This window comes from Bufo bufo, chromosome 8 (genome assembly GCF_905171765.1).
Source record: "Bufo bufo chromosome 8, aBufBuf1.1, whole genome shotgun sequence".
Lineage (NCBI taxonomy): Eukaryota > Metazoa > Chordata > Amphibia > Anura > Bufonidae > Bufo > Bufo bufo.
In genome coordinates, this window is record NC_053396.1 from 164299762 (window position 1) to 164313386 (window position 13625).

A 13625-nucleotide genomic window follows, 5' to 3' on the forward strand; every position below is an offset into this window, starting at 1 on the left:
CAACTTACCACTCAAATGAATTTTACCTCCTTTTCTTCTCACTAATAGAGCTTTCATTTGGTGGTATTTCATTGCTGCTGACATTTTTACTTTTTTTGTTATTAATCGAAATTTAACGATTTTTTTGCAAAATGACATTTTTCACTTTCAGTTGTAAAATTTTGCAAAAAAAACACGACATCCATATATAAATTTTGCTCTAAATTTATTGTTCTACATGTCTTTGGTAAAAAAAAAATGGTTTGGGTAAAAGTTATAGCGTTTACAAACTATGGTACAAAAATGTGAATTTCCGCTTTTTGAAGCAGCTCTGACTTTCTGAGCACCTGTCATGTTTCCTGAGGTCCTACAATGCCCAGACAGTACAAACACCCCACAAATGACCCCATTTCGGAAAGTAGACACCCTAAGGTATTCGCTGATGGGCATAGTGAGTTCATAGAACTTTTTATTTTTTGTCACAAGTTAGCGGAAAATGATGATTTTTTCTTTTTTTTTTTCTTTTCTTACAAAGTCTCATATTCCACTAACTTGTGACAAAAAATAAAAACTTCCATGAACTCACTATGCCCATCAGCGAATACCTTGGGATGTCTTCTTTCCAAAATGGGGTCACTTGTGGGGTAGTTATACTGCCCTGGCATTCTAGGGGCCCAAATGTGTGGTAAGGAGTTTGAAATCAAATTCTGTACAAAATGACCAGTGAAATCCGAAAGGTGCTCTTTGGAATATGGGCCCCTTTGCCCACCTGGGCTGCAAAAAAGTGTCACACATCTGGTATCTCCGTATTCAGGAGAAGTTGGGGAATGTGTTTTGGGGTGTCATTTTACATATACCCATGCTGGGTGAGAGAAATATCTTGGCAAAAGACAACTTTGTATAAAAAAAAAATGGTAAAAGTTGTCTTTTGCCAAGATATTTCTCTCACCCAGCATGGGTATATGTAAAATGACACCCCAAAACACATTCCCCAACTTCTCCTGAATACGGAGATACCAGATGTGTGACACTTTTTTGCAGCCTAGGTGGGCAAAGGGGCCCATATTCCAAAGAGCACCTTTCGGATTTCACTGGTCATTTACAGAATTTGATTTCAAACTCCTTACCACACATTTGGGCCCCTAGAATGCCAGGGCAGTATAACTACCCCACAAGTGACCCTATTTTGGAAAGAAGACACCCCAAGGTATTCGCTGATGGGCATAGTGAGTTCATGGAAGTTTTTATTTTTTGTTACAAGTTAGTGGAATATGAGACTTTGTAAGAAGAAAAAAAAAAAAAAAAATCATTTTCCACTAACTTGTGACAAAAAATAAAAAATTCTAGGAACTCGCCATGCCCCTCACGGAATACCTTGGGGTGTCTTCTTTCCAAAATGGGGTCACTTGTGGGGTAGTTATACTGCCCTGGCATTTTCCAGGGGCCCTAATGTGTGGTAAGTAGGTAAATGACCTGTGAAATCCTAAAGGTGCTCTTTGGAATATGGGCCCCTTTGCCCACCTAGGCTGCAAAAAAGTGTCACACATGTGGTATCGCCGTATTCAGGAGAAGTTAGGCAATGTGTTTTAGGGTGTGTTTTTACATATACCCATGCTGGGTGAGAGAAATATCTTGGCAAAAGACAACTTTTCCCATTTTTTTATACAAAGTTGGCATTTGACCAAGATATTTCTCTCACCCAGCATGGGTATATGTAAAATGACACCCCAAAACACATTCCCCAACTTCTCCTGAGTACGGCGATACCAGATGTGTGACACTTTTTTGCAGCCTAGATGCGCAAAGGTGCCCAAATTCCTTTTAGGAGGGCATTTTTAGACATTTGGATACCAGACTTCTTCTCACGCTTTGGGGCCCCTAGAATGCCAGGGCAGTATAAATACCCCACATGTGACCCCATTTTGGAAAGAAGACACCCCAAGGTATTCAATGAGGGGCATGGCGAGTTCATAGAAATTTTTTTTTTTTGGCACAAGTTAGCGGAAATTGATATTTTTTATTTTTTTCTCACAAAGTCTCCCTTTCCGCTAACTTGGGACAAAAATTTCAATCTTTCATGGACTCAATATGCCCCTCACGGAATACCTTGGGGTGTCTTCTTTCCGAAATGGGGTCACATGTGGGGTATTTATACTGCCCTGGCATTCTAGGGGCCCTAAAGCGTGAGAAGAAGTCTGGAATATAAATGTCTAAAAAATTTTACGCATTTGGATTCCGTGAGGGGTATGGTGAGTTCATGTGAGATTTAATTTTTTGACACAAGTTAGTGGAATAGGAGACTTTGTAAGAAAAAAAAAAATAATAATTCCGCTAACTTGGGCCAAAAAAAAATGTCTGAATGGAGCCTTACAGAGGGGTGATCAATGACAGGGGGGTGATCACCACAGTCATTGATCACGCCCCTGTAAGGCTTCATTCAGACGCCTGTATGCGTTTTGCGGATCCGATCCATCTATCAGTGGATCCGTAAAAATCATGCGGACGTCTGAATGGAGCTTTACAGGGGGTTGATCAATGACAGGGGTGTAATCAATGACAGGGGGGTGATCAGGGAGTCTATATGGGGTGATCACCACAGTCATTGATCACGCCCGTGTAAGGCTCCATTCAGACGTCCGTATGCGTTTTGCGGATCCGATCCATCTATCAGTGGATCCGTAAAAATCATGCGGACATCTGAATGGAGCTTTACAGGGGGTTGATCAATGACAGGGGTGTAATCTATGACAGGGGGGTGATCAGGGAGTCTATATGGGGTGATCAGGGGTGAATAAGGGGTTAATAAGTGACAGGGGGGGGGGGGGTGTAGTGTAGTGGTGCTTGGTGCAACATATTACTGAGCTACCTGTGTCCTCTGGTGGTCGATCCAAACAAAGGGGACCACCAGAGGACCAGGTAGCAGGTATATTAGACGCTGTTATCAAAACAGCGTCTAATATACCTGTTAGGGGTTAAAAAAAAATCACATCTCCAGCCTGCCAGCGAACGATCGCCGCTGGCAGGCTGGAGATCCACTCTCTTACCTTCCGTTCCTGTGAGCGCGCGTTCACAGGAAATCTTTGCTCACGCGAGATGACGCCAATCGGCGTTAGTGTGACCTGGGGGTGCCGCAGAAATGACGCCTTTCGGCGTTAGCGTGGCGGGAAGTGGTTAAAGGGGTTGTCGGGCATTTTTACGTTCCTTTTTTTTTTTAAGGCCCAAATGGTCTAAAACAAAAAAGACAGCTCCAGCCCTGGGATAAAGCCAAATTTATTCCAAGTTCAAAGGTGGTGCACATTCACAGGCGCAAGACCCATCTGTTTACACATAACAAGCCCTGCGTTGGACTCTTAGGCCAGACACAGGCAAGAGAGGTCAATGTGAGAAACTCGCTGTGTTCAGCCGTTCTGACCTCTGCTCCTCTGACAGGATCACACAGCATTAGGGCACATTCACATGACCGTAGTATTTTGCTGATCCGCAAAACACAAATACAGGCCTGTGTGTGTTCCGCAATTTTCCGACCACACAACGCCGGCACCATCTCAGAAAATGCGGACAAAAATAGGACATGCTTTATCTTTTTTTGCGCATCTTTTGCGGCCCCATTAAAATGAGATTGTCCACACCTATTCAACAAAATTGCAGAACGGGTGCCAACCCATCCGTACGGCCCTTACAATGATTTATAATGCTGTGTGTCCCCCTGTGAGACCTGGATTATTTTGAATTACAGTGACAGCATTACATCAGTGTACTTCAATACATTCTAGGTCTCTCAGGGTCACACAGCATTATAAATCATTGTAATGCTGTGCAATCCTGTCAAGAGGAGCAGAGGTCAGAACAGTAACTCACACTGACGCACGCAGCGAGTTTCTCGCATAAAATTCGCTCATTTGTGTCTGGCCTTAGTCATAACTAAGGTACGGGTAAAGGGAAGGGGGGCTGGAAGGGTCTAGCGTAGCTCGTCCTCCGATCACAAACCACATTTCACAAGAAAGAAAATTATAAATAAAGAAGCTTGGGGACCACTGCACAAGGGCATTAGGAAGGGGTATATGGCAATAGTGTCCCTTTAAATGTTTTGTCTTGAGATTGCTTTCGATTACTGATATGTAAAGGCTGACATCACTTTCACCTAATACCTGCAATTATCTTTCGAGCTGTTTAGTGGTGTATTTTTATCACCTGCTGAGCTCTTTATCACTCTGGGACAATACACAACGCTGCTCGGAGAAATCCAGCTAGCGCAGCAGAACACGGTCTTATCATAATACAACGCACATAAAAGTAATACACCCTGCAGGAAAAAGCATAAGAAAAAAATCTAGAGAGTAGAATCCGTATATTAGAGGAAATTTTACAGTTCGTCGCATAAAATAAGTGTTTCAAAAAATGTACTTTAAGGAGGACCTGTAGGCTCTCCAGCTTTTAAAAACACCTCTAAAAGGAACAAGATCAAACATTTAGAACTAGTGTAGAGCCTGAGGGGGGACTGGGGTGCATTACACAGGATTATATGCCACCCCCTTTAAACCTTTCACTAGGTATAAGTATGTCCGGTTTACCTTGAGGGTTCCTTTAACACATCAGTTGTGTCACACTGGTGAGATGATATGCCTGCGTGGCCAAGGCTTCATTTAAAATCAATGGGCATTACAGAAACCTCAGAAGTCCTCATTTTCTGCCTACAGCTCCTATGGAAACCTATCGTTCTCAATGGGAAGAGATTACAGACAGCCCTGTGTATTCTGATCCTGCAGTCATAATGCCATTCCCTACTTCTCTCTAAGCTACCAGATGTCTCCATGGGAGCTTTGGACCCAAACTAGAAGCTTTTTTTTTTTTTTTTAACAAAATCAAAATTTCACAGCTCTCATTTAACGGTGTTGTCCCACAAAAATATTCTACATTTTTCAAAACTGCACCTGGATCTGTAAAACTTTTGTAATTACATGTAATTAAAAATTTATCATAGCTACCGAATAAATGAAATCCCTCTGTGTAGCGCCACCTGCTGTTTGTGCTTTTTCTAAGTTCTGTCCACCTCAGTGAGGTGGATGGACATGCTCAGTTCCATCTTTCAACTACCACCTACTGTAGCTAAAGGACACACCTGCTGAGCTGCCAACTTGTAAATAGGAGAGCAACAGAAGCAATGAATGGAGAGACCTCTGGATCCAGGTGAGGTACAAGGCTGGTGCTGTTTTTGTTTTGTTTTTTTAGAAAGATTTTAATGTACTGTTTGATGTCTGATTTTCATTTTTACTTCAAAATATTTTTATTGTTTCATAAATATAAAAATGAACACTCTGATTTTCATTTTATACATTAAATGGGTTGTCCGAGTTCAGAGCTGAACCCAGATATAACCTCTTTACTCATTTACTCTATATCAGGCATGCTCAACGTGCGGCCCTCCAGCTGTTGTAAAACTACAACTCCCATCATTCCCCGACAGCCTACAGCCATCATCCTACAGAAGGGCATTGTGGGAGTTGTGGTTTTACAACAGCTGGAGGGCCACAGGTTGAGCATCCCTGCTCTATATGATTGGAGCATTTTCCTTCTTCCGATGCTCCCCTTGCCTTGCAGGGCATCGCACAGGGCAAGGTCTGTTTGTTCACTGCCCGTGACGTACCAGGCTTCTCCTCACTATGCTAGGCAGAGACTTCCGCCTAGCAGTGAGCTGGTGAGGTCACCGGCACAAACGGGCTGTCTATAGCCCTGCCCTAGGTAGCTTTAAAGGTGGGTACTAGTGGTACCGATTGGCCCACAAAAACAACTATAAAAAACGTTATAGGGGTCAGAATATGGCAAAAAAAAGTATTTTTTCCCCCAGTATTAAAACAATGAGAAAATAAAAATACCACACACGTGTATATATATATATATATATATATCGCACTGACCCGGAAAACGAAGAGCACAAGTCAGTTCTATTATATAGTGAATAGTGTAAAAGCAAAACCCATAAAACTGGCAGAATGGCATTTTTTTCCCCAATTCCACCCCATTTAGAATTTTTTTTCAGGCTTCTCACTACATCCTCTGCAGTATTAAATGGTGCCTTTAGAAAGTACAACTTTCCCTGCAAAAAATAAGCCCTCATACAGCAATGTGAACGGAATTTACAGAAACTCCAAGGACAGCAGGCTTTATAAGCCATCTTCGCCATTGTAAGGAAATGTTCAGCAGATGAATAATGTCGACACACACAATGATGTCCTCAGATACAGTGCATGGTGAACCCGGGACTATCAGACTGCAGCCTGACTTGGCACCACTGCCAAGAGTACAGTAATATCACACAGGGACACGGCAGAACCGTGATCAAAACAAGTGGAGACGCTGCTCGCCCATTATTAGAATGCTCAGGGTCTAAAGGGAAATCTTAAAATGCCTGGAGCAACTTTACTGCATCTTCTGCTGAAGGACACAATAAATTAGGGGTTATCCACTACATTTTTATAAAATAAAAAACACACAACACACCCTGAATGGTGTAAAATGATAAAAGTACTACTATTAATCTGATGATATATTATAAATGTTCACTTAGTGGCCAATTATGTGTGTTTTCTTCTAGGCGCATTCGTCATATATATGTTTGTACTTTGTTTTGTTCCTGTATTCTGTGTGCGCACGCTATACATGTGCGGCTGGCGCACTACACTATGTGCTTGGGGAGGTTTATGAATTGTAGATTTCCTTTTTATATACTAGCTTGTGTATTCATTTTATTATATGGCATGCACAGCGCTTTGTATACTTTCAACTAATAAGGTGGCGCCGTCAATCTACCATTCCTCTTTCATCTATGGCTCTGCTACTTAGTACGCTCACGTTTTGGTAGAACGCTGATCTTTTATGACGCTGCTCTCTGCTACGGTGACCCTATACAGGTATTGCATAATTAGTTTATTGCATTCAGCTGGTATATGTCCAGTTAAACCATGGCACTAGAATTTTGGGTTACCCTTGAGCAAGCCACGGATCGTGGTAATTCGCATGGTAGCATTTAAGACCAGAGCTCCTATGCCTTGATTATTCATTTTGGTGATATCTGTATAAGAATCTAAGGCTACTTTCACACTGGCGTTTCTGGGTAGGCTTGTGAGATCCGTTTTGGGCCGCTTGTGAGACCCCTGAAACGGATCAGTTCAGCCCCAATGCATTCTGATCGGATAAGGATCCGCTCAGAATGCATCAATTTGGCTGCGTTTGGTCTCAGTTAAGTTTTTTACACGGTCACTAAAATGCAGCTTGCAGCGTTTTGGTGACCGTCTGACGATGTGGAGCCCAACGGATCCATCTAGACTAACAATGTAAGTCAAGGAGGACGGATCCAATTTTCACTGACAATATGGTGCAATTGAAAAGTGATCCGTCCCCCATTGACTTTTAATGTAAGTCAACACAGATCTGTTTTGACGTAGACTTTTTTAAAAATAAGTAATGCAAACGGATCTGTTATTAATAGATACAAGCGTTTGCATTATTCGTGCGGATCCGTCTGTGCAGATACAAGACGGATCCGCACAAAACTAGAGTGTAAAAAGTAGCCTTACTTCATAATTGTTGCTGAATTATTTTGAGTATGTTTGTGCTTGTGGGTACTTTTACACATGTATATTTTGTGATCCACTTGTATTGCAGTAATTAAACTTCGGGGGTACACTTATGTTTGTGTCTGTTATGGCGATGTTTGTGGTCCTTTGTGTTTTTTGCCTATATCTATTAAATTGCTTTATTGATCCTTTATCTTATGCAAAATGAGTTCTTTAATTCTATTCATCTTAGGCCAGGGCTTGACAAATTGCCTTGGAATCTAGGAGCCAGCTAAAAAAGTTAGGAGCCAGGCGGAGCCGCATCATAAAGCCCCTAGTAGGTGCCCCCATAGTGCCCCCCCCCCCCCCACTTCTCCATAGAGCCCCCCCAATAATGCTGTACCATGTTACATATACCGCCGCTCCGTCCCCTATTGACTATAATGGGGACGGGGGCGGAGCTCCGGCGCAGCACGGCAGTTCGCGGTGAGAGGCCGCCGGACTAAAGTTGGACATGCAGTACTTTTAGTCCGGCGGCCTTTCACCATGCACTGCCGTGCTGCGCCGGAGCTCTGCCCCCATTATAGTCAATGGGGACAGAGCTGCGGTCCGGCGAAACAGCGGAAGGACGGATCCGACAGGGTGGACAGCCTGCCAGATCCATCCTGCCGCAAGTGTGAAAGTACCCTTAGTTCTATAGCTACTGAATGAGACAGAAGGGGGGATGCCTTTAACATATAGATCTCCTTGAGAAGCCAATTTGATCCTAAAGGGTTAATTCAAACTAATCTAAACTGTGTCATCTGTCACTTCTCTCATATCTCTGCTCCTGTCCCTTAATCTTATCACTGCTGCGAAAGCATCAGCCACAGCCTCAGTGTAAACTGTTCTAGAGTCTGACTGACTGTTCTTTTAACTCAAAGAATCGAACGAGTCACTAACTGAGTCGGATCTTTAGATTCTTAACCTGAGACTCATTCGATTCCCTGTACTTGTGTCAGTGACTCAGACTCAGAACTGCTGGTGCTTGCATTGCCTCAGCTCTGATTGGTTGGTGGGCGGGGAGGGGAGGGGCTGGCAGAAGCAGCTTCCACTCTAGGATCAGATTACACTCCTCCCGAGCCCCTCCCCTCCCTGCTGCCAGCGTCTCTGCTATTGTGTGCTGTGACGGAGCTGTTTCACACAGTGCTGCCTCCGGTCAGAACGGCAGCTCCGCACCCATCGCCCGGGCACCTTTGAAAACGGGCTGACAAATACCCAAGCGCCAGGACTAAATTCCTGGTCGCCATGGCGACCTGGCGCCTGGGATTTGTCGAGCCCTGTCTTAGGCTCCATTCACACGTCCGTGGTGTGTTGCGGACCGACAAATTGCGGATCCGCAACACACCCGCCCGGCACCCCTAAAGAAATGCCTATTCTTGTCCGCAAGCTGCCGACAAGAATAGGACATGTTCTATCTTTTGCAGGGCTGCGGACCCGAAGATCGGGGCCGCGCTCCGCAAATGCGGATGTGGACAGCACACTGTGCTGTCCGCATCCATTCCGTCCCCATAGAAAATGAATGGGTCCGCACCAGTTCTGCAAAATTGCGGAACGGATGCGGACCCATTTGCGGACGTGCGAATGGAGCCTTACTGATATCCCACTACGCCTCTGCCATTCTCTCTATTTCATAGCTCCTCTCAAAATGAACAGGAGAACTCTGCAGCAAAACACTGTGCAACACATTTCAAGTGGCTGGACAACCCCTTTAACTCCAAGTCTACAACATTTTCAATCACGTGACTGCAAATGACCGGTGTGCAATTATAAGCCCTCCAGTCTAATAGCAGATTAGGCTAGTAATGTAACAGGCACCGATCCATTAGATCAGTCTCTGGCATTCCAGCTGCGTGAAATTCTCCTGCAGAAACGTCCTATACTTGTCCACACGACAATAGGACTTTTTTTTTTTTTGCGGGACCCCATAACGGACTTACGGACGCAGACAGCACATGGGTGTGTAATCCACATCTGCAAAAAAAACGCAGATTGGATGCGGATCAAAACTATGGCCATGTGCATGAGCCCTAATGCAACCAAGTGCACTGAGGGCGGGCTCAAGCCACTGTGCACCCTTGCTCCTCCTACCTCCTCTGCCGCCCCCTTATGCTTCTTGATTAACAGGTGCAGTCGCGCCCCCTAAAAACCAGGCGAGAGGGGCTGGCAGAGGAACCAGGAGGTGCAAGGGTGCACAGGTATGACAGACCCCCATTAACATAAAAAAAAAATGGAGGTCAGTCAGTTATCAAGATTTCCAAAAGAGAAAAAAAGTTTGCACAGAAAACTGAGATACTGGAGGACGGTAGTGGCCTAAGTGCTGGTAAAAGTGGTGAACTTCGCTTTTACCTGAAAAGGAAATATTTAGGGATTCCGAAAAGAAGATGAGAATAGACAGAACTGTATTTCATTTCCTTCACGCAGATGGAAGGGAGCGCTGACGAGAAACTGCTCTCACCTTTGAGTCGTATGCAGACTGCTGTATAACTTCAGGTGCCATCCAGAACGGAGTGCCTACAAACGTATTCCTTTTAATCTGCGTATCCGTCAGCTGTCCAGCCACACCAAAGTCAGCAAGCTTGACGTCGCCTTGTTCTGAGAGCAGGACATTGGCAGCTGTAAGACACAAGACAACGTGAGACGGATGGAATTCAGCCCGGCTGCAGTCAGGGGGAACATCACACAATCCTGACTTGGGCCCAACCTTTGATGTCCCTGTGAATTTTATTCTCCGAGTGCAGATAATCTAGACCTTTCAAGATTTCTTTCAACATGGTCGCGATCTGGAACTCATCAAAAGGTCCGACTCGCAGCTAAAAGACAAAAAAGTAGAAAAGAAATTAATTTAAAAAAAAACAACAACTCCAGTTTGAAGTAACGGACATCTGAGCAGGCCTGTCTAGTTACAATACATACAGCTTGTAACCCACAGCAGATGACTACTGACGAAGCAGCACAGGCATCAACCGGCCATCACCCAACAGGTATTAGGACTTATGCACACGACCGTATCAGTTTTGTGGATCTGCAAAACGTGTGCATGCCACCATTTTTTTTTCAAACTCTTCTAGAGATGTCCTAACCTTGTCCACAAAACATACAACAGGCCATGTTCTATCTTTTTTTGTGGAACCGCAGAAGGGACACAGTGTGCTGTCCGCATCTTTTGCGGCCCTATTGAAATGAAAGCGTCCGGATCCATTCCGCAAAAACTAGTGCAGATGGGATACGGATCGAACGTATAGTCGTGTGCATGAGGCCTTAGGCTGGGTTCACACATCCATGTAATGCAGGACCCCAGCCTAGCAGTATTTCTTTAAGAGAGCCTGTCACATTCAGCAAGAATGACTGCCATGAACGAGGGTCCCTCACCCGAGCGGTCTGTGTCAGTAGTTTCAGATCTCGGGGGGGGGCAACTCTCAATGGGAAATGAAGCGGAGCTCGGATGCTCTCTGCACACACTGTCCCGGGGCCCAGCTCCGGTTCACTCCACGTTGAGAATCACGCCCCCATGAAGGTGCATGGGCTAAAAAGCAAATGAGAAGCCAAAACTAGCTGCACCGACTGCTCGGAAACGTGGGAAAGTCTGGGACTAGAAAAAAAAACAAAAACAAAAAAAAACAGCACCGGAATCTGTGCAGCAGCGGCTAGAGCCAGGGGTTGTCTCACTTTAGCAAAGGTTATTTATCATGTAGACATATACAACGCTTGGACACAACAGGAAAAAGAGCCGACCTCTCTGGTGGCCAGGACTGAGGGTGTGCGCATGCGCAGCAGCTCCCGTCCCTCAGTCTGGGTACTAAAAAAGGTTTCTGGTACCTGCAGGATTTTGCCCATTCTTGCCTTCTAGGAAAGCTGGGTAATGAGAAATATGGCCGCTATTCAAACATCCCCTGGTTGACAACATGGATTTCTGAATGGCAACGCTTACATCTGCATTCATAGGAGGCAGCATACCAGCAAAAAATGCAGCCACTCTGGGATCCAATGAGTTAAGAGACCAGCACAGAAATACTTCACAGGCTCAAACAGGAAAAGCGGGGTTAATAAATACATAGCTTCTTGGACTTTACTCTGATCTTATTATATGTGGAGGGTTGTTTTATGGGTCTTCAGGTAAGCAGAGCGCTCCGTTTTTTACCCAGGGAGGTGTCAGTGTGGCAAAACTGAATCCCCTACCAGGCGAGGGGCGTCTCAACGCCACACATCCTGTACAACAGGGATCAGCAACCTCCAGCGCCCCAGCTGTTTCCAAACTACAACTCCCAGAATTCTCCTTTCTTCCATGGGAGTTACATGAACAGCCGAGAAGGTGTGCATGCTGGGAGTTGTAGTTTCACAACAGGTGGGGTGCCAAAGGTTGCAGATCCCTGCTCTACAGGGCCAATTTGGATTGGCCCACATATATACTTTGACCATGGAGTAGGAGAACTCATCTCCCTACTATCTTAAAAACCCAGTGCGCCTCTACGATCATTCAGCCCTTAGGGCTCATGCACACGAATGTATTTTCTTTCCGTGTCCGTTACGTTTTTTGTTCTTTTTGTGGACCATATGCGGAACCATTTATTTCAATGGGTCCGAAAAATAACGGAAGTTACTCCATCTGCATTCCATTTCCGTATATGTCCGTATTTCTGTTCTGCAATAAAATAGAACTTGTCCTATTGTCCACATCACGGACAAGGATAGGACTGTTCTATCAGGGGCCAGCTGTTCCATTCCGCAAAATACAGAATGCACATGGATGTCATCTGTATTTTTTGCGGATCAGTTTTTTGCAGACCGCAAAATACATACGGTCGAGTGCATGAGTCCGAAAGGGAACTGGAAAAATTAACTAATCTGCAAGCGGCATGTATAAAGCAGGAGAAGCTGAGCAGATTGGTGTGTAGTTTAATGGGAAAAGATTCAGTAAAACTTGTAATTTATTCATTTATATCCCTGCTCATTCTGGGCTTTGAAGTCCGGGAGGCGGAGCCATCAGTGATTGACAGCTCACTGTATACACAGTCAGAGGGAAGGCTGTCAATCACTGATAGGACCGCCTCCAGGACTTCAGAGCCCAGAATGAGCAGGAATATAAATGAATAAATTACATGTTTTATGGAATTTTCCCCCATAAAACTATACACTAATCTGCTCAGCTCCTTCTGCTCTATAAGATGCTGCCTTCAGCTCAGACACCACGTTCAACGTGACAGATTACCTAATAGGCAAAAAAATATATACTGAAAGCCAAGCGCTAGGTACTACAAGCTGCCAGTGTTTGGGTTTAGTTGGCATGAAGTGTGCCCGCCACAGCGCTTTGGCTTTCACCGGCCTCAATGAATGTTTGTACTCCGAGACGGCGCTAGACCAAAGCAATGACTTCTGTACAAGGCAGGAAATTACAGCCTCGCACATCGAAAATAAAAGACGTTCTGCACACTGGAAAGAGGAGCCGTGGTGTGAAAGAGCCTTTATGTGGCCTAGGTAGGGCGAGCTGGGCGTATGGAAATAGGCGCCCAGCAAACAAACTATAAACCTAATTTAGTTTCCTTTCCAGTCTTAAAAAAAAAAAGCAACTGGCAGGGATGAGGATGGAAGAACGGTGTAAGGGGACCTTCTGTGCCTCAAACAAGTCCACTAATGTTCTGTGCCCGTCAGGCTCTTTTAGGTATGGAAATTACAAGCCGATGAAAGGCTGCTTTGTGTCATCTTCCATGTGCTCAACGTTTCCTATTCACAGAGCACTCGGAGCTCTGCCATGGGCTGCAAGGAATACGCTCCGATTCAGCTCAACACCAAGGAGAACACGTGTTTCTGCATAAACAAGCATATGCGCCATTCATATAGGTGTCGGAGGTGTCAGACGAGCAGGCGCTAAACATGGAAGGCATGTAGAGGATTCCTTATGTCAGTCAAACATACATGTAAACTGTATGTCACCACGTGTTAGTAAAACTCATGTACCGTCAGTTTGAAGGGCATCTGTCAGCAGATTTAGGGGTGCATTCACACAACCGCTAAGTGTTTTGTGGACCGCACATGGCTGGCACTATAGAGAAAATG

At 44.7% G+C, this 13625-nt stretch overlaps 1 protein-coding gene across 1 annotated transcript in view; it reads right to left on the reverse strand.

Annotated features, from left to right (window-relative positions):
- STK26 (serine/threonine kinase 26) overlaps window positions 1-13625 on the reverse strand; it is an 89032-nt gene that overhangs the window by 14090 nt on the left and 61317 nt on the right. The window contains exons 4-5 of the mRNA XM_040406094.1: window positions 10276-10384; window positions 10030-10187 (exon numbers count right to left, since the gene is read on the reverse strand). Coding sequence (XP_040262028.1) covers window positions 10030-10187; window positions 10276-10384 — 267 coding nt within the window. The remainder of the gene's footprint in view (window positions 1-10029; window positions 10188-10275; window positions 10385-13625) is intronic.